Source organism: Lissotriton vulgaris, chromosome 9 (genome assembly GCF_964263255.1).
Source record: "Lissotriton vulgaris chromosome 9, aLisVul1.2, whole genome shotgun sequence".
Classification (NCBI taxonomy): Eukaryota; Metazoa; Chordata; class Amphibia; order Caudata; family Salamandridae; genus Lissotriton; species Lissotriton vulgaris.
The window spans coordinates 189,482,603-189,508,404 of NC_141697.1; the positions used below are offsets into that span (position 1 = coordinate 189,482,603).

General features: G+C 43.1%; 1 protein-coding gene across 6 annotated transcripts in view; it reads right to left on the reverse strand.

Moving 5' to 3' along the window:
- The window catches only part of TRIM9 (tripartite motif containing 9), a 457,236-nt gene that overhangs the window by 133,266 nt on the left and 298,168 nt on the right, over positions 1-25,802 (reverse strand). For all 6 annotated transcript variants that reach the window (XM_086937313.1, XM_086937319.1, XM_086937316.1 and 3 more), the window contains exons 5-6: positions 25,138-25,291; positions 4,809-4,966 (exon numbers count right to left, since the gene is read on the reverse strand). In XM_086937313.1, coding sequence (XP_086793439.1) covers positions 4,809-4,966; positions 25,138-25,291 — 312 coding nt within the window. The remainder of the gene's footprint in view (positions 1-4,808; positions 4,967-25,137; positions 25,292-25,802) is intronic.

The window sequence follows — 25,802 nt, forward strand, 5'->3', positions numbered from 1 at the left end:
TTGATATTTCGATGGAGTCGTACTGGAGATTTGCTTGCCGGAAGCTCAAAAAGTGTCACACTGATCAGAAATAAATGGTGTCCAAACTTTCTCCTGCCAAAGTACTAACACCCTGTTATTTTATTTTGGATTCAATTGTTTCAGTCTTGTTTAGAAACTCCGGCGTAAACCCCGTCTACCCATGCGTGGTAAGGTTATCAGTAGTAAGCCCCTTTGGTCCGATTCAAATATATGTTTTATACCAGCATACGATGCATTTACATAACTAAATGCTAGCAAGAGACATTAGGACTGGCCATTGGGTCAGTCTGCGCACAACCACTCCCTGTATTTGGCTGATCTGCCTATACCCATAGTCCATCCGCTGCTCTGGCTGATGAACATTTGGTAAAGCAAAATGCCAGGTTAGGACAATTTCTTTCCAATCGTCACTCTATTTTGCTTTTTACAAAGCTGCATGACATAATTTTTGTTCCCTGCCTGGGACATCCATGCTTTGGATGGTGGACCCACGCAGTGGCAGTATGCATTGGGAGGACCTACTTAAACAGACAGACCTCTGAGTATCACTCTAAATGGAGCATGAGAACCAGGGGTTTGACAGATCTCTAAATATTTAGGCTTGCATTCAGACTGTCATCTCTCCATGGAAAAACACACTGAATTTTAGGTGAGCCCCATGAACCTTTTAACCATCTATGAAACAATAATAGATCCTCATTGCATTTGCTGGGCACAATAAACATGGCAGAGGTGGCTAAATAAATACTAGTGTGGGATTTATAGGGTAAAATGCTCTGACAAAGCTTTAACAAGCACTGCATACTTTAGATAACAGGAAGGCATAAAAACATAAAATCAGATAATTTGCTGAGATGTGCTATAATCGAAGGTGATGCATGGACTTTTACCAGCCTATGGAAAGTGACATTTCACCAGCCCGCTGTCGTCGTAATAAAGCTTGTAGGGAAAATGCCGCTTAAGACAGGCTTTCAGAATTGTCCTGCCATAAACCAGAAATTATTTTAATTGTCTTACCCTTTGCTTGATTTGTTAATACACATTTCTTTTTCTTTCACATTTTCTCCTATTTTGCAAACGAGCTTCAACCTTTATGGCAGTATTTTAGCGTACAAGACCTAGACTTAACAGCTTTCATCAGTTAAAAATTAAATGAGATCACATAATCTCAACTTGCGTCACATTTACGGTAGAGACATGCAGCGTGTTACGGTGTCCTTACATAATTTCTCCTAGCACATAAGGGAATTCAGAGCTCTGTAGCTATTTTGGTTTACATCTTTGTCTTGTTCCTAGTCTCGCAGGATTTGCATTGGCAGCAAAGGGAGTTCCACATTGTTTTGAAACGTCTGTGTATGGTTGATAAAACATTACTGTCTGAACATTGTCTCTTGGGAAATGCACATGTGCTGCACCAGAAATAGCCGTAATTGTGCATACCGCCACAAAGTGGAAAGAAGCGGTCCGTTGTCAGCCCTTCTGAAACTAGGATCTCACAGCAGGGAAGACCAGTCTAGTTCAACTGTATCCCAATATTGGCCTTCTATCTTTTACAAATAAACAGGAGCGCCCGTGCAGGTAAGAGTTATGGGTGGCGGTTTGGTGGGGGGGGGGGGGGGGGGGGGTTTAGTAAACAGTTCCTTAACAGCAAACTCAACTATAAACAATATGTGTAATCTTCCTCCTATACTACCTCTATTTTAAAAGATTGCATCACTCTGGAAGCAATGTAGATTTTTATTTGTCTAAAGTAAAGTCTCCCTCACAAATAACACAACAATCGAGTTCTCTCTATCAAAGGCGAATAGAGCAGGGTTCTGGGAACCAGATGACATCTGCAACAACACTCGGGGTAAACTTCCAAAGTATCCTACTTTGTTTTGTGAGATAAAGAACTCCAATGATTAGATCAATATATACATTCTGGAACACGTCAGACTAAAAAATCCCATCTGCCTAGCTATGTCCAAGCATACATTCTAGCGTTTGGACACTGATGTTATGGTTGAAACTTATAGTCCATGGATATTTTTTCATTTTGATTGCTAATACTTTTGGTCCCATTTGTCAAACACACACAGAATGTGCAAACAGGAATACACACAGTATTCTTATAAATTGAGGTCACGTTAGGCGATTGGGAGGGGAAGTCTAGAGAAGGAAGACTAAAATGTGCACTTTGCTTGCTTAGTTCTTCTGCAATATTTGGCAAGCGATACATCAAAAACAACAAGACAGAATTAACCCAAGTCTGGAAAAGAATGGACTACTTGGTTGAACACAGAATCCTAATATTTTTCTTAGTGTCTACCTTTCCAGTGTTTGCTGAGAAAAAAGTTCCAAAAATGAGGTGTCAAAATGTATAGCTATCTAACAGGTTGGTATGAGAACTGGTTCATAAGGTAACATTTTAATCTGATTTGACCATCTGATTTTCTGTCAAGAGCTAAATATTTTTGTTCCAATTGCCATTATGCTGGTTGAATTAGTCTACTGCCACCCTGAAGAGAATTGTCAAAATAATAATCTGTGCCATTGGAGGCAAGTCGAAAACATCCAACCTCCATTTGAAACAGGCAAATTCTAGATGGGTGTAAAATTTTTCCACATGCATCAAACTTATTTTACTTGATTCAGTTACAGGGTTTCAATAATTGAATCCTATTTTGTAGTTTGCAAACTAATATTCAAATGTTTGTTCATGAAAGCTGTCTCCTGTTCTAGTGTCCTGTGGACATGGTCACAGGCCAGGACCAACACATACTGTGGGCAATGGAAAAAGTATATCATTATAAAAGCCAATAAATTCCCTGCAAAATAAAACACTAGAAATCGGATTTTAAGAAAAAAGAAGAAAAAAAGAAAGAGAGAGAGAGATAGCCTATACAAAGCAAAGACAAGGGGTTTAGAAAGCATCTACAATTATCATTAAGTTCATCTTACATTCAGGGCTTGCTTTTCTAGCTCAATCCTTCCACCCAGTCTTTGAGTGGACTCCATATCTTTAGCTTATTGTCTATTGTTTAAAAACGATATGGCGCTATGACAATGAAAAGTCAACGTTTGAAAACTTTTGAAAACTTTTGTGTAATTTGTATATTGGTATACCTCTGTATGTTTGTCTATATAAAAACCAAAAATAAAAAATATAGAAAAAAAAAGAAATCGGATTTTATGGCTCTGCACTAAGATCACATAAATAAATATACAAACTGATAAATACAAATATCCTGAAAAATTCTTTCTTTGATTGTTATGGTCAAAAGTCCCTGAAATTGTTAAATTATGGCTAGCTAGTTACCAAAAGGCCAAGTGTGCTGCTGGTGGCCTCTCAAGTAACATCAAGATGATCAGAAATGACATCAACAATGACATCACTGATGTTCCATACAATCTATCTTGTCAATATACATTGTACTTTCTAAGCATAGGTAGCTCGGCATTCAGTATACTTGAGTCATATTCAAAGAAGCCTGTTCTTGCAGTAGCCTGCGGTTTTTCAGGCTCTGTTCATTTTGACTTTTCTCAGAAGTTACTTAGTCATTTTAAGATATTTTGCTCTATAGACAACTGAACAACTGAGGAAGGGAAGAAAGTGGATGTGGTGCAAATATAAAAAATCCAGGGGAAGCCTAAGTTATAACAACAAGAAATTGCCTGTGGAGATCAGTTCAAGAAAGCGGGCAATCCTAACAAAACACTTGTTGAAGCAGAATAATGCTTGAGATATCAAAAACAAAAAGGAGCACAGATAGAGGTGAGCACACATGTGGTAATGCTTTTGTGGAACAGCAAAGAGGGCAGATAGACCATAAGGTGTGAAAGAAAGACGTGGTGGCTTACTCATTGTGCTCAGAAATTCAACCTCAGCTCACTGGCAAGCCCAAGTGACAGACAAGTATTTGTGTTTTTTGGTATCTAAAGCATAAAAGAAGTGACCTTGTACAGAGGTAGTTCTTTATTTAATATTTTTAAAAAATTAAAAGCGAAACTATTTGCATAATTAAAACCTGTCTCAAAATGTATGCCATTATTTTTTCAAAGCAAAATTCTTCTTGTCATTAATTTCCAAATCTGCTTCTTCTAAATTTGTGTCTACACTTATGTCAGCATGTGCTTCACGATCAATGACTGCTGTACATCCAGGCAGAAAATAAAATCACTTAAAATATTCTCAATGTATTTTTAATGGTTTTTATATAGGCAAAAATAAGTTATTCCAATCACTTCTGTAAAGTATCTAATCGTCCTATAAACGTGGCTTAGTGAGGGTAGGAAAGCCCTCTCATAGATATAATAGCCCTCCTTGGACGATATTTCAGACAAAATGTGACAATACCCACTCCTAAAACAGAGGTCTATCTCCCAGAATACCAACCAATGCCATTCGTTCTCCTGTCACCATAATCTATCAAAAACATGGGGATTTAAAAAATATATGTTTTGAATAAGTCACTTTCGTTAATCATTTTAAGAAATCCCTATTCAGAACATTATCTATGACTCAATCGAGTTAGTTTGGGATTGTGGAAACTTCCAATAATAGAAAATGTGCATCAGTTAGCGATATTCCATTCATTTAGTGAAGGAAGAGGTAAAACCTGTACAATCAGGAAATACGTTGACAACCAGGAAGTAATACTGAAAACCAGGAAGTAATACTGAAAACCAGGAAGTAACACTGACAACCAGGAAGTATACTGACATCTGCATGGAATAAAGAATGCCAACCAGAGGTCTTGCCTTGTTTCAGTGCGGGAAGAGAGAAGCCCATATTGTGCACCTACCCTGAACTGACCGCCATTTCCATCATCCAGCTCTAGAATGTATCCTTCCACCTGGACCATCGATAATGGCGGCTGCTTCCACGACAATGTGGCGCTGTTGTTGTGGGTACAGCATTCTTCCAACTGCAGGATAGGGGCTGCTGGTACTTGAGAGGGAACTAAGCAACATTTAGTGTAAGCCTAGATGGTATGAGCAAATAAGAACACATAGTCTCACAACAAAAGCCAACAATACATATCAAGCAGTGTGTTTGGTACATAAGGACGGGAAGTAACATGGTATAACAGTATGCTATAATTACTCACACTAGTACATCATGAACAGTATACAGTGTTATCTAAATTACACCAGGACACAAGCAACTACATCAACTGGCCTAAATCACTACTCCATTGTACTAACAGAGTTAATTTCTTTTCATTTTTATTATTGATAAATCTCTCTCTCACACACATTCACACATGCGCCAAGGATAAGTAGGGGAAAATGTATGGATGCTATTGACTGGAACCAGCGGGACACTTTGCGTACTGAGCTATGGTCCTTCACACAGGCCCAGCATCAATTGAAGTTAACTCTGGAAAAAAAGGAACAGTTCTATGTAAGGGAGCCTGTCATTTCAGCCAATTTGCCAAGTGGACATAAATATCATGCCATTTTATGAAACAGGGGATTAAACTTCAGTGCTGTCTCAAAGGAGTAGCAGTTCACAAATACATTACAGAATGAGTTACATATGTTTAGCTTATGATTATCTCATTTGTTAGAACTTTGCATGCAGTATTGGTTGCTGATATGTCTTCAAATATTTGCTGGCTTATTTGGGAATTCATGTTGATTATTAATCCAAAGTATCAAAACCATGCATTCCTCTTTCAAACAAAATATATGGAATAATCAATTTTGTTAGAAGCTACTATATTTTTTTTTGCAGAGAAAACTCAGTTTGTCTAAGCAGGAACACAGCCCATCGGGTGCTTCCTTCATATGAATTCCTGCTATGGGATTAAACCAGAACACTCTTCTCCCAATGAGGATGAACATGGATGCAGCCCTACTGGTGAAGAGCCTGGGCTACTTACTAGCCATCTACCCACCACCTTCAGCTAATCTACAGGGGCAGAGTGGGGGCCATTTCATCATCTGCTTTGTCCCCAGTAAAGCCAAGCACAAGTGGCCCATAGTGATAGGTTTATTAGATATAGATTATAGGATAGATTAGTTTAATTGATCATCAATGTTTCGCTTTATAGCCATAACATGCAAACATGGGGTTACATCCTAACATAAAAAGATACAACTGCCAGCAGCATGCGAGTAAAAGTTCAAAGATAACAACCAAATACATCCATGTTAAAATCACTGTAAGAACGATAAAACCACACAAAAAGCCATTATGTTAGCAGTGCATACAACAGTTCCTAAAACAATAGTAATAAAACCAGCCTACCAGACAAGTACTGTGTATCACACTCTGTTTTCTCTTTTCTCAAGATAGGCCAGGCAGTCCATGAATAAGAGGCAATGGTGCAAACAGTATCAATACCACCTGTCCTACAGTACAATGGTACGGCGTCATGATAAGACTTTATTCTAAACGTATTAAACAGAGGGTGAGGTCAAGTCTGCCTAGGGACGGCAGATTTTGAGCAAAACATTTAATATTGTATCCGTGCCCTCTAAAGTGCATGTTGATTCTTGGGACAGATGTGTCACCCATTCAGAACAGTACATTCTGGTTGGAAGTGCTCCCAGTGGCGGAAGCGGTGGGTGGGGGAATACAAAAATGAGCACAGACAAAACAAAAGAAAAAAAATACTTAACGGTCACCGCATTGCTCCTCTCCCGATATTCTGTGCACACTGCACAGGCTCCCAGAGGCCAATCCCAGCACTTCTCTTATGCTGGGAATACTGTTCCCAGCAAAAGTCTGTATCAGGCCAGGATTTATTGTTCACTGCTCTGCTTAAAACTCAACAGACTTGAAATAAGCCACATAGATGATTGCATATTAGCAGCGGCCCGTCCATATCGGCTGAGGGGCCACGCCCCCCACCATTTTCCCAGCAAAAGCAATGTCTGCCAGGCAGAGCAAAGGTAAGCCTGACAGACACTCTTCTTGTTCAGGTCAGGCCAGGGCCGCACTGGGAACCAAAACCGGCCCAGGCAAAGTGCTCGGCCGGCCTCCCCCCAGGGGCTGGGGTTGCCGCTGAGCTCTTTACCAGGGCCGGTTTTCTGCCGATTTTGTTATGCTGCAAAAACGGCCCTGTAACAAAATCGGGCCCCACCCATGCAGCGCACCGGGGGATTGCCCGGTGCCCGCTACGGCCAGTCCGGGCCTGGGTCAGGCAGCCAGGAGCGAGACATTCATTAAATGCACAGGCTTCTGACTGCCTGAGTTGAACTTAGGCATGCTGAGAATTTAGCAACTCTGTGAGCATCACTTCCCCAACCCGGCAAAGGTGCCTTTTAGGGCCTCCCCTGATGACAAGGGGGAGCATCACTGATTGCCTTGGACCTGGGAGCTTCAGTTTTAAGCCCTGAAGTGCCCAGTGCAGAGTGTCAATCAGTGACACCTCGTCACAGAGTGGGGTGGGGCCAGCAATCTGATGGCCAATCCCACTCTGTGACGAGTTAGGGACTGCTGCTGACCTTATGTCAGCCAATGAGGGAAGGCAGGAGCTCCAACCCTTCTGGGACCTCCGAAGCTTCCCTCTCTACAGTGAAGGTAAGTTTTTTTTGTATGTTTTGTGCGAGTGTGCAAGCATGCATGTATGTGTATTTGTTAGTGAGTTGTGAATGGGTGTGAATGCGTGTGTGCATGCGTGTATGTGTAAATACATGGGAGTGAGTGTGCATGTATGTGTGTGTGGCCCTCTGCCCCCATCCCCGGTAAAATTAATAGCCGCCACTGTTGGTTACGGTGCAGGAAAAGTAAGAATTTTAAGTTTTATATTTAACCACTGATTTACCTCCGCGTGACATTACCCCACAGTAACCGTAGCCTTTAATTATTCCTCATGCAGGGAGCATGCAGTCCCAGGTGTAATTGCATTAACGTGCAGTGGCACCAACATTTCTGCATCACATACATTGCACCATAGCAATTTCACATATATGTTCGTGCGGCCTGACAAAACACTCTCTCTCTCTCTCTCTCTCTCTTTTCTCCCTCTCCCTCTCCCTCTCTCCCTCTCTCTCTCTCTCTCTCTCTCTCTCTTTTCCTTCCCTCTCCCTCCCCCTCTCCCTCGCCCTCTCCCTCTCCTAGAATACACTTTTGTGAGTGTGTGTAGATCTGAAAAGGATGTCACAGGCAGCATGATCGGGGCTGCCCAGGGGGAGGTTTAAAAGCTGAGGAAACAGAGAAAACTCAACAGTAATTTCCTGCAGGCTATGAATGACGCTGCAGATTTCAAGAAAGCTTGTTGTTCTCTGCTGGCAAGCACAGCTCCAAGGCACATTTGGGAGATACCTGTGGAAGCCTGACAAAGACAATCTTTGCTGAAGGATAAACTGATCCCGAGTAGTTCTAATCTGCCTGGAACAAGAAGGCTCTCTGTCAGCACTGGATGTGTGCAGTGTACATTCTTCCCTTTATTGTTTGAATGGAAGCTGCAGAAGGTAAGGATATTAATAACAACTATGGCCTCACCCTAGGGACAGGATCAAGACAGGAGATGAGCAAAAAGAAAAGAGATACAAATATAAACACACACACACTCATAAACATGCACACTCACACACACACTAACGCACGAATATTTAACTCCAGCAGCAATACAGGGGACAGTATCATCTAATTCCACACTGTAGGGACAGAGTTTAAATTGCCATTCAGAATATTGAAATGGTAATCATGGCATCAAATATAACTAATACCCTGCTGCAGTCAGTAACCGCCAAGCTGCGGCCATGGCTCCGGCTTCCTATTGGCATAATCGGCCACTGCAATATTATTAAAATGAATATTCTGCCGAAATGTATGTACTTATTTCGAGCTATCACACTTCGAGTTCCGGACTGTTTTTTTAGGCATCTTGAAGGTGTCATCAGCAGTTTTATATGGGGCTATAATTGGGCTTAAACTCCGTATAAATAAGGGGTTTTTTAGCTACCTGATTTTGAAATTGTACTTTTGTACAGCATTCGCTGGTTGCATACGTAATATGCTCACTGGGCGGGAACCACAACTATCCATCTTGGGATATCAACTTGCTTTGCAGTCTGACGCCAGGGTTTTTCATAGATTTACGGATCCAAACTACTACAAACGGGTTCGATTTAAAATTATTGGGACTAACGTTTGTATCTGGAGGGAAATATGCTCTAGCTACTGTTTGGCTGCATTGCACGCAGATACACCATTGTGGGGCAACCCAGCATTTTCCAAAATATTCCATGACTACTTGGGCTAGGCATGGGCAAGGTTAGGAGTGACAACTGAAGGACAGTTATATGACCTGAATGGATTCAGCGGTACAAAAGGGGGTGGTGATGGACGGAGCATCTGAATCAATCAAACACTCACACCCAGTCAAAAGATCTGGGTTTAATCCATCACCGTTCATTAGCCCACTCAGCCACCCCAGTTCAGACATGGCTATATGCAAATCAGTCTGACCCTGTGCCTCATGGGAACAGTCAAGCCAGAACTGCCAAGCCATGTCTTCCCTGGACCGGAAACAAGCTTCCGAGGACCGGTTTCTGGCATTCCAGCCGTCTTCAGCCCGGCTTGCCTGAATCCAGTGGCAAAGTGAGCAAGAGACTCACGTCTGAGCATACCCTGCCACACTATGGCGGCCAATGGATTCAGCTCATTTATATCTCTTCAAACTTCACGCAATCTTCCCGGTCATTTTTTCTTCAAATATATACAGCTGCAGGACTACTTTTTGCGCAAGTGCAAGGAACCAATAGATTGTGAAGCATCGGATATTCTATATTACTTTTATAGGGCACCTGGAAAAGCTTCAATCAGTAGGCTCTGCTCGCATTGCCCTGATGATAGTGTACTACTTGCTGCTAAGTGGAGCACGATGCTTGCTTCAGATTTCAGCAGGAGAGATTCGGAACGCTTTGGAGATTGTCAACCAGTCTACTTTCTCGGTTATCTTAAAGCTTCAACGGATTAAGACTATATGCTGTATTATACACCTGAACGGATATCAAAATGGACTACGAGCTGGGGTTCGGACAGGAACCGATGCCTAGAGGGCGACAGCTATGCAGAAGATATTGTGCATACGTTTGCTGGTTGCCCTGCCCTTTAGGAATTTTGGGCCTCTGAGGCCCAGCTATTAATACCCCGCTTTGTCCACAATTTACAGCTGTCATCTAGGATATCATGATGGAGTATAAAACGAACTGCAGTCTTAGCTCCAGATTATTGATTTAGATTATCTGTCCACAACAACTCAGACCATACTGATGCTTGTTCTCTAAAAATTAGGATCTCGGTCTTGTCGGCATTCAGTTTCAACCAATTTCTGTCAGCCAGTTTTTTATATCCAACATACAGCATTTGAACCATTCTGCCAACACTGAAATATCATCTGATATCAAGACAATGATTTGGGTATCATCCGCATAGGATAATACTTGAAAGCCGAAAGACCAAATCAGACTGGTCAAGGCGACAACATTAATATTAAACAGATTAGGGCTAAGAGAGGATCCCTGTGGACCCCACATGGTAACTGAAAAGAACCATCCCTAAAGTGCCCACAGCTCACAGTGTGAGATCTGTTGGTAATAAAGGACTCCATCAGGGCAAAAGCGGTGCCTGTTAGACCTGGCATATTTCCCCAGCCTTTTTGCTTCAGGCTTCCAGGTTTTGGTGGTACTCTGGATATTGTTTTTTCTGCTTTAGAGTTTCTGCGCACTTTAATACTGATGATCAGTACTAAAGTGCAAGGGCTCCTACTGTAAATTGTGTTTTTGGATTGGTGTTTCCATGATTGGCTTATTTGATTTAAAACTCAGTCCTGAGTATAGTGCACTGTGTGTGCCCAGGGCCTGTAAATCAAATGCTACTAGTGGGTCTGCAGCACTGGTTGTACCACCCACACAAGTAGCTTTTCAAAGGTGTCTCAGACCTGCCACAGCAGTGTCGGCACGCAGTTTTGTTTTTAACTATCATGTCGACCTGGCAAGTGCACTTGCCTGGCCTTTACCTTCCTTTTTCTTTATTCTAAGTCACCCCTAAGGTAGGCTAAAGGTAGCCCTATCGGCAAGATGCCTTGATGCAAAAAGTAGGACATGTAGTGGTGTATTTTTGCATGTCCTAATGATGAAATACTGTGTATTTCGTTTTCACTGTTGAAAGGCTATCTCACCCATAGGTTAACATCGGAGCTGCTTGTTAACACTTTACCAATGTATCTTGCGCGTGGGAGCTGATAGAAAAAATTGATTTTAGTATGCCTGAACTCAGGATTTAAAATACATCTTTTGATAAAGATGATTGTTATGTTGTGTATTTAAATATTGCACTTTTAGAGAGTGGACATTTTCTTGCTTAACCATCCTGTGTGCCTCTGCCATTTGTGTATTCACCTTCTGGGCTCAGAATGACAGGAGCAGGGGATGTGCATGCACACTAGACAGACAAAAGGTGGGTTGACTCATTGACAGGCTTAATAGACCTGGCTGCATTTAGAGTAGTGGGAGGAGCTTTCACTTGCACCTGAATGGAATGTGGCTGCCTTCCACAAAGCTGTCTCTCCTTCCTGGAGTGAACCTGGCCTGAGCCAGGCAGAACTGGTTTATAAATGCCAGTGGAACTTTGTTTGTGCCAAGTTCAAAGAGAAATGTGGAATAAATATTGGTGCCCTGACCCCAGAACAAACTTTAGGGCTCTTTTGGACCAAGGAACCTGCCAAGAAGAACTGGAGAAGATGCGTGCTTTGCTGTGTTGGCCTGCATTAGCTGCTTCTGTCTTGGGCAGAGAAAGGACTGGATTGAACGTTCTGCAATCTCCTTTCTAAGTGTCTCCAAGGACTTGAAGTTGAGCTTGCCCCCTGTTCAAGAAGACTTAGGAACAGCAAAGACTTTGCCTACCTCTGGGACTGTGTGCTACAGTTGCCACAGAGGGAAACCGCACGCTGATGCCGGCACCAAGACCGCCAGCGGTTCCGTGACCTGAAGGCACCGCAGAGGGCACCGCTGCATCTCGCACCGCAACACTGGCCTCACCGACAATGATGTCCGCCGCTGAGCAGCTCCTTGCACCGAGACCTGTGGGCACCGCACTCCATACTGCCTTGCTTCACTCCACCGCCACGGCCTCACCAAGGTCATCGGCAGCTAACATTGCAGCCACGGTCTGCACTGTGGTTTGGGGGCACTGCTCATAAGTTACACAAAAATAACAATAAAGAGTTTGGCTCAAAAGCAGCAAGGCTGAGCACATCATAACCAAAGACCACACCCAATTGCCAATGCTGCTGCAATTTCCTGAATTAAATTACCCACGATGTAAACACTGACCATCAATACATCTGTAAGCTCATTAATCGCTTTTTATTGTTTGAATTCTCATTTCATTTTTTTCATAAGAACCTTTTTCATTTTTATACCATATAGACACAATTTTTTTTACATACCCCACAAATACTGTACAAAAGAATTCAAAAATTAAACAACAACATCACATCAGACTCACTATTTCAGACATACTACATTCATACTCAAACAAAAAACATTGGTAAACCAAACATCAATTAATAACAACAATGTATCTTTTCAGTAAACCACATTATGTGCAATTAGTGATTTTTAGTGTAAATCTCCTATTGGGACAGAATACATTTGGTGAAAAGGTGTTTGGTTTATCCAGTGGCCTATGCGTTTCAAACCTCTTGGTTTAAGAGGTTCTCATCAGGACTATTGAGATTTCTGAAATCTGTATGCTGGATTTTTATTGTTTTGGTCTTGTTTTACACAGATAAATATTGCATATTTTCTAAAGCTGGTGTGATGTCCTTTTCTAGTGTTTTCACTGTATTACTGTTATGTGCAAATGCTTTACACACTGCCTCTGAGATAAGGTTAACTGCTCGTGCCAAGCTACCAAGGAGGGAGAGCAGGGGTTATTTTGGAAGTGTAACTGCCTTATCCTGACTAGGAAGAAGGGTCCCTACTTGGACAGTCTAACAACCTTCCAACAAGACACCACCATTTCAAACAGTGCCCCTCAGTCCTGCCCGGCATAATCTAATTGTTGCAATGTGATCTGCATATGGTTATATTATCTCAAGTAGGCTAATGCATAATATTGGCTTTTGATGGGCTTTGCTATTGTTTATATGTTTTTTTGTATTAAGTTTGCGATACAATTATTGTGATCATATCTGACTCAAAACAAATATATATATATATATATATATATATATATATATATATATATATATATATATAACTAATTCATATTTAACTGGCTAAACATGGAGAACTCAAAGTGGTTTTTATACTTTTGGCTTTTTTTTTCTTTTTCACACCCCCTACTTCATTTGAAGGTGCTTGCATCAGCATTCTCAAACAAAATCGACAGCACCGTCTCTGTGGTTTGCAGTGTGTAAGTTTCTCAATCTTGCAGCTGTAGAACAGTAGGAAAAATCCAGTGAACCGTCATAAAAAAAAGGTCTGTGGTTACGAACAGTGAAACCTTGTGCATGACTGGGGTTGGCTGAAAACAAATTTTGGCAGTACTCATCTACGAATGAAAGTAGGACCATTCAAATGTTGATTTTAATGTAGAAATAAATTATATATCTGTATATCAAAGTAAGGATTTTTAAATGTATAAAAATATCTACAACTGCGAATGGTAAAGGTTTGTCAATAAACACGTGAAGATGATTTTAAGAATCACATTTGCTTTAAATTATTATTAATAGTGTTTGGATCCATTGATTAACTGCATTTTCAAACTGTGCGACTAATGGACTTAATCCAAATAAAGTCTTGCATTGATTGACTAGTTGCAGGGCTAATTGCTTTAAGCTGCTTTGGGAGCGAGAGTAAGCAAAAATAGCTTTTAGGTTCCGTTTTGGCAATGCCATGTATCCTTCAAGTGCTTTTTTCATGGCAGTCAAGTGACCCAGTGCCAGCTGTGGCACCTTCATTCAGTACTGGGCTTTTAGCCAAAGTCGTCTCCATGGGAGATTTGTGTGATTATGAATACTTGCAGGTAAGGCCCTGTCATAAATCCAGAAGGAACTTTATGCATCAGAGACGACACCGGACCACAAGCAGCTGTGACTATCAGAGTGACAGGTCCACCATGAACTCTCACTTCCATTACACACCTCGGGGCGGCACCTTTTAGCAACATCTAAAGCTTGAAAAGGCATTGGACATCTGCCTTGAATACGACTTAGGCATGATTGGCTTTCAACAGACACCGCCACAGACTCACTAAAGTACCGTTGTATCGTAGAATCGCTTGAAATCACACTTCCGCCCATTTCAATGGCACCTGTAATTTTAAAATGCTTTGTTGCCCCCATCTGCAATCAAAACTGACAGGCAGACCAATGTTCACAGCAGATGTAATGTTCTACTGAGAAATCTTACTGCACAGTTGAATATATATTCTTACCCGGATAACGACCAAGTATGTTCTTCACTCTTTCTCTTCTTAATAACCCATTTAGCCAGATGTTTCTACTCCCCCCCACCCCCCACTCCTACTTCCTGCAGCTTTCCCATATTTTGCTTGTGTGGTCGTTAAAAATCTCTGACAGTAGGCCTGAACCTTTCCACAGCTTCAGCATAACTTTCTCCGAAGTCCCTCAAAGACGACTCTTGGTGAAATATAGCACACCCTCATCAGGTTAGGGTTCAGTATGGCTAGGTGGTACCCTTGAGAGATCACGTTGAACTCAATGAGGCAGAAAGGGTGATACTCTTATTCACCGAAGATTGAAGTGGACTCTAGTGCTGCTGGCCTAAGGAAAAATAGTAGACTGTGAAGCGAGGATGAAAGACAGCTGCAGACTGACCTGTCAAAGAGGTTGTGGTACTCTTTGGTCTTACTCATCAGCTCCATCTCAAAGGTCTGTCAAATACCTATTTTAAAAATTGTTTTCAGAAGCTTTTTGAAGAATGGATAAGTATGTTGCATGGAGTGCACCATGTACTGTGAAGGATATTTCTCTATGTTTTTTTTAACCTTTTGAGGCAGAGAGTCTGCAAGCTGGCCAAATGAAGGGTGCAATCAGAAGCCAGAAGAATGATTTTAATGCAGTGCTGATGACAATCTGTTTTTCTTAAGTCTTTGGCCATCCTAACTGTCTGTTTTTGCAATCATCCCAGATTGTTCATGAGCTCTTTGGGTGATAAACTTAAATGACTTTACAGTAGTCCCAGGTTGTCGAGACCAGTGATCAGGTCAGTTCCACCCAGTGTCTTGTTTATAGGAGAATACATATAAATAATTGGAAGGTAGTCCCTTCCACCGCTGTGAGAGGAGACAACAGTCAAGGTGACCTTTATGTTAAAACCTCTTTACTCTTTCCCTACACCGAATAAATGTGAGGAAATTAATGTTGTTTCTCTTCATTTTAAGATGAATTATTTTTTTACATAAACTTTACAGTATTCTTTCTTTTAACCTCTTAAGTGCTGCGTCGGGGCGTTGGCCGACGGCAGCACTACCTCCCCAGTGCTGCGCACGTCCATTGGACGTCCATTCAGCACTAGTTCCAATGGACAGCGCAGCACTGGGGAGGGATATTTGCGCCTCATCTAAGGTGTTAAAAACACTTAAAGTAATCATTTATAATATGTGAAACCCTGAATCATGCTACACCATTTAATTCTAAAGTGCCTTAAATGTAAAGCAACTAAATGGTCCTCATCCGAATGGGTATCAAAGTATGAGAAGGGAATTTGTGGGATTCCGATTACACAAAGACAACTGGACTAGCCAACTGAGCTATCTTATCGGCTTCTGAAAAACTCCCATGCTAGATATTACATTGTATCAGTACATAAATTGGTCGCCACAGAAACAATACAGCATACTGTTGGTAACAATACTACAGTGTTGATTGCTTTTGAGTAAATGTTATGGTCATTGTATCCGTGGTCAAAACATCACTTGAACTTATAAACTGCAGATAAATGATGGAAGATACTTGATTAGTGCTATTAGTCGATGAATGCCCATACGGGGCTCCGAAGCAGCACTTAAGTTGGGATAGCTGTCAATGTGTTTACATGATTTATAGCACTTCATGGCAAACACTCCGCCACAGTGACAATATAGCACTACACTAGTACAGGGTTTGTAAAAAGAAGTCCCTCACAAAGCTAGAGTAACATATCCTTCTCACTGCAGGGAAGGCCTGTTAAAGGTTGGCTTCTTTTTCAAGGCTTTTGGCTTTCTGACTTAACTTTAATATCCTGCTAAAGAGAGTGTGGGAAAGTGGTATTGGTAAGGAGGCTCTGCTTTGGTTCGTCTCTTCTTTGCAAGGCTAAACTTTTCAGGTTTCTCAAAAACCGTTCCACTAAAAAACGCTTGTGTTGTGCCAAGGAGTTCCTCTCAGATCTTTCTCGAGTCCAACTCTCTTTACTATCTATGTCTGCCCCTTGGCAGATGTTATTGAACGTTTTTGCTTTACCATCATTTCGTATGCGGACGATGTGCAGTTGGTCATCACTCTCTCTCAAAAAAACAACAACTCCGCTTCTCAGCTGCGATTGTGCCTTTTGGAAGTAGCCAACTGGATGGATAACAATTGCTTTAAGTTAAATGGTGAGATGACCAAAGTGCTGATTCTGGCTAATCAGCCTGATATTTGGCCCACCGCATGGTGGCCTGCCAGTCCCGGTCCTTTACTGTCACCAAAACAAAAGTTACAAATCTTGGTATCTGGCTAGATGACAAGGTGTTATTCGACAACCAAGTAAACTCCCTAGCTGGAAAATGCTTTGGGACTTTGAAAATCCTGACGAAGATTCTGAGATTATCAACTTTGTCAGTCCAGAAAAATGTTATTCAAGCTCTGGTTACTTCACGGTTGGACTATTTAAAATGCCCTATACCTTGGCCTTTCACAATCACAACTCAACAGATTACAAAGCATTCAAAACTCTGCAGCGCGTTTGTTGCTGAAACTTCCCAGATGTGCTTCCATTGGGATTGACCTAAGCAAATTGCACTGGCCCCCTGTTAGACCTGTCTGCATCTGGGGGTGTTCTAACCATCATTATTTATTTTTGTCACCCTTAGCCTCCCAGTGTTTCTATTTTTATTTTTATGTCCACCAGGATTTTTCAGTGCTGTCAGGGGGCTAGGTGTTCCTTGACTATGAGGCCATTTTCCCCTTCATACTCTGTGAGGCCTAGTTAAGCTTCTGGAAAATCTAGGGACACTCAGGAACCTAAAATGGTGGCCACCAACTGCCATAACGGACATCCCAGGAAGGAAGACCCATAGGTTAACATGAGGAAGGTTCCAGAACCATCTAGTGGCTTCCAGGGGTCTGAGGCCAGCCTATAAAAGGCCAGTGACCAGCAGCCATTTTGTGCAGTATCAGGAGTGACCAGTGTGGAGAGAGGCGACTTGAGGAGGAGGATTGCGCACCAGTAGTGACAAGATCGACCTGTGGGGCTGGCTGTCGCTCTACTGGGAAGTGCCCCCTTTTAGGCTGACCAAACCCCACTGTCACGGCGTTCATAAAAAGTGACCAGAGACTCTGTGCCAAGCTTTACAAATCACTGTGACTCTATGTAGAGTGACCCCCGAGTGACCTGACCGCCCCGCCCTGAAGGCTGTGTGCAGAGCAGGTGAATTTCAACCCAGAGACCTGCTGCCTGGCCCAGGAATCCGGGGGCGAGGAGTAAGGACAGCCGCAACTACAGCACTCGAGTCTGGGACACACTCTGAGGAGAAAGGCGGTAGAATCGGCTGTGGCTCTTACCTGAGAGAGAGACGCCGTCACCAAGCCTAACCCTGACGCGAGTCCGGAAACGAGTGAAGTGCCCAGCTGTCCCGTGTGTTGACGGGAGGAGTCGTCGCTGAGAGAGAGGCGGAGTCCGGAGACGGGAGGAACCCGGCGGCGTCAGAGGAGGCGCGCCTGAAGCCAGGCCAGCTGGTCGGAAGAGGCAGAGCTTTGGCCTGAGGGAGCGCGGAAGGAGGTGGAAGCGCCGTCACAGACTCGCCGGTGGAGCAGCCTTGACCGGAATAACTTCTATTTTCCCCCCGTCGCCAACTCCCACGGAGCCCTCATCTACGGCGCCGGAACCAGACACCGGAGCGTGCGAGCAACTCCAGCCGGGTGGCTCTCTTCTGAGAAAGTAAGCGGGGGAAAACGTGGGGAAGCGGGAGGCGGCACAGCCGGCGAACAGTGTCCCCTGAATAGCCGCTAGAGCGAGTAACTGAAAACTGTCATCCCGCTTGGAACAGAAACTTGAGGAACTCGGTTTCCAACCCTCCGAGTATAACATTGAGATATTGGGGGGGAGTTAGAAGGGAAACGGAGCACCGGGTTCAGGAGCCTTGCGCAAGGGTATTGAAAGCTGGGCTACAGGGTGCCAGTAGCAATCAGAAGCTCACCCTGAAAACCCCTCCAGGCAGTGAACCCTTTTGAGTCAGATCAATTCCAAGAGGGGTATAGTAGTAGAATAGACAAAAGAAAGCATAATTAATTCGCCTTGTCTTCTTTTAGCCATCTAGCTGGTTGCAAGCTTTGTGAGGAACGCTGCCGGGGGTAGAATTCTGTTGAGCTGTTCTGGACCCTGAGTGCAGATGGGTAATGTACATGCCAGGTTTATGTAAAGTGGCGCCTTGAACCTATACAGTGAATTTTCCCTTCTATACTAGCTAATTGAGGAAGCAATACTGATGTAACTGATGGTGATTTACCTCAAATGTAATGTACCTTTGATTAATCTTCGCTGAATTGAGAAAAGTGTTGAAGATTGTGAATTGTATATGAAAACTTATGCTGAACTGAATGTAAACTGCTTTTGACTAAGAAAAGATCAAAGAGAACTTTTATAAAAGGTACTGGTATTTTTCTAAATTGGTGTAGTGTCCTTTATTTTTAGTGGTTAATCATTGGGATACTGTGAGTGGGTTCTGTAAGCACTTAACCAACGCCTTGGAGTTTAGCTGTTCCCCCTACTGTGCCAGGCTACCCTATGTAGTCTAGGATACCCTAGGTCTAACACCCCCTATCAAAAAAAGATTTGACTCAACCCCTTCCGTGCTCGGGAGCACTCCCTCCCCAGTGCTGCGAACGGCAAACGGCTGTCGCAGCCCCGCCCACTCATTAGAACGCCCGCACCGCGGCGGAATCGCCACCGCGGTTAAGGCGTTAAAGGTCTTTTTTTTGCTATAAGGCATTATATAACATTGGCCCGTGGTACCTTTAATCTCTGATTAAACTTTATGTGCCAGTTAGGAATTTAAGATCATCCGATGCCAGGTTAGCTGTTGTTCCAAAATTCTAAAAAGTTAGAACTGGAGGCAGCCCTTTTAGTTATCTGGATCCTAAGATCTGGAATTCCCTGCCTCAAAAAAAGCCTCCTTGAGGAAGCAGTTAAAAAATTGGTTCTTTACCTCATGCTATTAATCCCCTCACATGCGCAGTGCCTGCTGGAGAAGAGTTTTAGCACTGGGACACTTCAATGAAGTAGCCATGCACTCTTCAAATCTGCTTTATTATTATTATCATTATTACTGAGTCAACTCATTTTTAAGCATCTTCTGAAAATCTGGTGAAAAGGGTATTTGTACTTGTTTTACTCTACTCACATTTCTAATAAATGGTATGCAGGTCTTGAATTTAACTTAATCCCTGATGTGACTGTCAATATCCTGACACACCACAGAAACAAATTCACATTGCTAGGAAATAACATAGCAGTGCACGCTTGTATTCAGTTGCCTGCTCCACAAACTGCTCAATCACGTGGCGACAAGTCTCTCTTGCCATTTCTGTGGCATAAATAATCAATTCAAACCAGAATCGAAAACTTTACCTGGGGGTACATTTTCAACACATTTCCCTGGTGATTAATTGAGAGGGCAAATGGCCCTGTAAATAATGAACTAATCAGCATTTCATAGCTGGAGCCACAATGGGGACATGTTTGACTACGCAGCATGACTGTCGCTCGCGCCCTGAGTCACAGCACAGCCCGCGGCGCGGTGACGCGCGCGCGGCCACGTCAGCCCTGCTTGCCATTCTACTGCAACCCGCCGCGACTGACAGCTGGGGATAGACTCCCACGGCTATGCAGATTTATGCCTTTTCTGAATTAATTATTCATAACTCGCAGCATATCAAAGCGCAACATTTTATACACTAATAAGGAAAATAATTCCATTGAGATTAGCATGATGATGGAGTGTTACTAAAATGAAGTATCTTTTTCTGACACTCTCGGTTTAAAACTTGACAGCTGATTTTTCAGAAGGCAGTCTAGTAAGGACATATTTCTCTCTTGTAGGGAATTACTACAAATTCTTCTGAAGGGCTCTGAGCTCGAATTCTAAATTGAGAGAGGCAATCTCCGCACCTCTGCCAAACCTTTTACTTTGAAACGCATGCTCAGGCACTTATCGTCTAACTAAAACGTCTTGCTGTATATAAAATTACGAAATGCCGATTTTACATAAAGTGTCCGTGTATCTAAAGTTTGGGCGCTTTGTTTTCTAGGCTACGAGTAAGGAAAATCTAAAATTTTTATAATGGGCCTTTGCTCACACAGAGGCCTCGTGCTTGTAGTAATCACGTTTGGGAACTGCAAGTATGTCCTGACAGAAAGAGAAAGATGGAAAAAAATCTAAGACTATGGGGCAAAATATAGAACATTTCACGTTTTTGTGGCACACATATTTTGCACCAGTGCTACCACAATTGCTTTGTCGTAGACATGAATCAGTTTACTCGCATTTCAGTTAATTTTATATGTAAACCTATGTAAACTTCGGTCCTGACTGTTGCCATTCTTCAGAAGAAACTATTTCTTACAGTTGATTTTGCTTACAAGATGTTTATATATTACTGTATAAATATCACACATTGAATGGTATGCGTCACTAGAAGAGACACCTCATATAGGATGCACAGAGCGAGTAGCATGAATGCTGGGTTCTGAACACAATTTTGTGGCTAATTCCGAGTTTGGTGGTGCACTGGTGTCGGTGCGGCAATCGCCGCACCGGTAATCCAACTGCCGTATTATAACTGTGGTGGTCGGACCACCACTGGACCGCAGCATACGCCGGTAATCTGTGATCCCTCTGCTGTGGCAGGGTGGTCTGAGGCAGCAATATACAGGTGGTACCGCTGCGATACCACCAAGCGTATTACAAGTTTCCTCACCACCACAGTTTTCATGGTGGTGAGCCCTCTATGAAAAGTGGGACAGTGAGGAAACTAAGGGGGCCATCAGGGCTTCTTTTTTCCTCAGGGCCTGGGGGTGCATACAGGGGGCTCATGGTGTGCCCCCCTGTCTCTATGCACCCTCTGTTCCTGCACAGCATGGAATGCACAATCCATGCCAGGCAGGAACGTGCTTTGGCATTCCCATTGTGATGCCTTTCTACGTCTCACCACCTGGAACTCTCAAAGCACTGCCCGCCAGGCCAGGAGAAAACTCCTCATCTGGTGGGCGGATGGATTTGGCTGTGTGGCAGCGGGGCACTGACGTGGCGGCCCGCTGCCACACTGCCAAAGTCTTAATCAGGCCCTTTGTCACAGCAGTGGGAAACAAACGTTGTTTCCCACTGCTGTGATACCATGAGGGGGAAGTTTGCTTCCTCTGTGTTTTATGACTCAACTAGGCCTCCAGAGACCCGGGCAAAGCAGCAGAAAGGCAGCCAACAGTCCCCCCCGCCTTCTCCTGCCTCCTTCCGTCTCCACAGACCTGAGGAGGCGGGAGATCCTGGATGGAGCTCTGCCTCTGCCTATCACATCCTTACCCTGTCAATGCACATCAGGCGACAGAATAATTTCAAAGCTACGCTGATACAGCCTTGAGACAGCCTTTTAGCGTGGTACCTGTGTTGCTCTCTGATCCATGGAGAGCAGAATGCACTGCTTCAATGGGGAGGGAGGGAACTGGGAATAGATAATTAGAGTGGGTGGCTGGACACCAGGTATAATTTCCTCATATTTGAGGGGGAGGAGTGGAGAGAGACTTGTCTGGAGGGGAAGGCATCACACCTGTTTTTGGTTTTACCTTTTTAATTTGGGTGGGAGGGTAAAAGATGCAGGGGATGGTGGGAGTGTATATCAAGACCCCAGGTGCTACCTATTTTGAGGTTAGGGGGTGTGCAATGTTGAGGATGGTGAGGGATGCCAGGTATTTCATCTTTTTAAATTTGGGTGGGGTAGGTGAGGGATGAGAGGGGTTGGAGGTGGGTGGCAGCACAGTACATGTAAGGTGGAGCCGAGATGATATGTCTGTCTGCCATGTCCGACTCCTCTACCCTTATGCAAAACATTAAATAGAAGATGGGGAACTGTGAAAAGAGGCGATATATTTCAGCTGGGGGTCCTGAGTGATATCACCGACAAGCTGAGCTTCACTCTCATTGTTTATCTGATGTCACTCAGAACGCCTAGGTGAAAAGCATCCCTATTATTGACAGTTACCAATGAAACATTCTATGTATCTCGTAAGGGTGGTTGCACTCACACATTTACCGCAGTCGCTCAGTAATGCATTATGGTCGATGTCAGTTTACTCACATTTCATTACATTTTGCAGTCATGCAAGGATCTTGTGGCGTGTTTCCTGTTTTTTGCAATTATTTGTTTGATTTGTCTCGATACAATATTGTGTGGCCTCTTTATTGGGAGTGTTTGGGGAGACGTTACCCCTTATACAATGCAGACCAGATTACAGCAATTTGATTTATTTGGCGTCACTCAAGTACTTAACTGACCAATTACAACGGGTGCAAAACCCTACCTTATTATGAAGACACCTAGAAGAGCGAGCACACTTCTCAGTTTAATGTCAACTACACTGGCTATCTATAAACAAATAATTATTTTGAAGGCCTTGGTGTTAACACACAGAGCACCTTATCAGCAATTTTCCTGAGTTTCTTGCAAAAGAATTAGCTTGGTGTATGTTTAGGTTCCAGTGTTCAGCATCATGGGGTGTTTGCCAGGACCAGAACGGTCAGACCCTTTCCTGTCGCCACAGCTTAAAGTTAAATTCTCTTCCAACCCAACTTTGTGCTGAACCTTACCTTCTGACTACATTTCAGAAAGTGGCTAAAATCTTATTGTTTCAACTGACAGTGAGTTTCTTTTGCGGTGGCTCTGTACTTTGTATCTGGAACTGTCTCTCATTCCAGTTGCTGATCTAACTTCTGCCAACCGTTGTATGTGCTTTTTGGCAAGGTTAAATAAAATATTTGTCTAGGATCACACAATTTGGTCAAGTTGGGAAGCTGGTATTCATCCCAGGTTTTCTGTTTTCACATTGTGTAATTCGGCTACAGGATGAGAATGTCTTTTTCTCTCCTATTATCTAGCAGTTAGTTAACTTTTAATTATTGGTCAATAGGTGGCAGGCAGAAGCCACATGAAAGCTTGGCCCATATTGGGCTCGAGGGTCCAAGAGGATCTTGGGCGGAGCCACTGCCATGGCGGTGAATCACGTACGAGCCCTGCTCGAGCCTTTACTGGCTCGCCCACCTCTACCTTAGCGCTGCTCTGGCTGGACAAAATATCCAGCCCTACAGAGCTTAGTTTGTGCTGCTTGTTGTAGGAGGTGGGCAACGTCCCTCATGTTTGAGGACCTGAATTTGTCATCATTACACTCAGAGGAGCGATAGAGACAGACAGACAGACAGATGAATACAGGACATGGAAGGAGGAATAAAGAGACAGCAAAACAGTGACAAAGGGAGGAATGCAGCAATGAAAAAACCACCCAAAAGTGATATAAAGGGACAAGGAGTGTAGGGTGGTGGAAGAAAGAGCATGAGGTTGATTCAAAACTAGGTAGCAGTGGTACTGGCAGGTCCCGACATTTGGTAGCCCTGGCCATGGGATCTCGAGAAAGACTTTCTGCCCCTGCACTTATTGTTTTCACTAATTAAGAGCTGCTTACTTGCCATTGTAAAGTGCTATCCCAGAGGTGTAGGACCGGGTTCTTTTTTATGTGCAACACATTTGTTTTACAATGTCCTGCTCTCTGCAAGGGGTGCTACACCTTAAGAAAACCCAAAGCAGAAACACATTCCCTAGATATCCTCATAGTGCAACAATGCAGCCGCATCAACATTCACTAACAGCTCATGTCTGCGCACCAGATCATGTATGACCACTGGCTCATACCTGCATAGATTTATTTGTGTGCTCTATCTCACGCATATACACTTAGCTTATATACGCATAGGTGCTCATGTATGCGACTCAGCTCATGAATGATCTCTTGCTCATGTCTGCACACCAGATGATTTATGCACATTCGCGCATAGAGCACATTCGCGCATAGCTGCAAAGACTCATTTATGTGCTTTAGCTCCTGCATGCACACTTAGCTAAGTCACGCATGCTCATGTATATGACTCACCTCATGAATGCTCACTTGCTCATGTCTGCACACCAGATTGCGGATACACACCAGCTCTTGTATTTGCAGTTAGCTCATGTATGCACACTAGCTCATCATACCTGCATAGATTCTATTATGTGCTCTAGTTCACGCATGCACACTTAGCTCATATATGTATAGGTGCTCATGTCTGCACACCAGATGATTTATGCAAACTCGCTCATACCTGCATAGACTCATTTATGTGCTTCAGCTCACACATGCACACTTAGCTAACACACGCATAAGTACTAATGTATACGACTCATCTCATGAATGCTCACTTGCTCATTTCAGCACCTCAGATCGTGTATGTACACCAGCTCATGTATGCACACTAGAGCATCATACCTGCATACATTCATTTCTGTGCTTTAGAAAACGCATGCACACTTAGCTCATATACACATAGGTGGTTATGTATGCGACTCAGATCATGTATACTCACTTGCTCAGGTCTGCACACCACATCCCACATGAGCACCATTCATGTATGCGCACACATGTCGTGCACGTGCACAGAAGCTCTGTTTCCTCTCATGCTAAGTTTGGCTGTCTAGCCATAATCATGCTCTCTCATTAAACGTTTGCATGGTGCCAGGAGCATCGCTGAACGTGCACTTTTAGACCTATATAACACATAAGCCATATAGGAACATAACACAACATTTTCTACTTGTTAAACATGCCTCCTTCGAACATGGGCTTTAAACTGAACTGATCTCTGTTATAATGGAAAGCTGCCTCTACCTTTCATCTGCACAAAGTCCAGCTGGTGGATGGACTGCAGGAGAGGCGCGCTGTCCAAATTCAGATCAAAGTCGGTGGTCATTCTGGGCGTGAGGGTCCCTTTGCCCCACTGATCTTCTGTTAGGTGTACCCGCCGGATGAGAGCATCTGATATCTGATGGCAGAAAAGCATTCAGTCTCAGAGATCACACTTGACGGATAGATGCTTCCAGCATCAGATGGTGCTGCAATGATTACACATATAGAAAAGCAGCACTGAAGCAAAGAGATCACACCACCAAAGAAAATCATAGCATATGCGGGACTTTTTCCATAGTACTTAGCCCAGGTACTTCCCAGCCTGTATGCACTTTCGATATTTTATAAAATACTGGCCAAGATCCCAGAAAAATCAAGCCAGTATGCAAACTATGGTTTAATGCGTTCACCAACACGCCCCAAACCCCCCTATATCAAGAGACAAAATATGAAATAATTAAGAATGAATGCTCCCCAACTTTTTGTGCGAAGTTAGTTTATTTTCCTGAATAAAGTATGCTCTTAGTGTAATGCCTCACAGTAACATTTATAAATACACGTTTTGTGTAAAAAAAATATTATTTCTTTGTTTAATGAAATACATTTCTTAAACTCCTGTTGGATGGATACACAAAAGAATGGCAAAA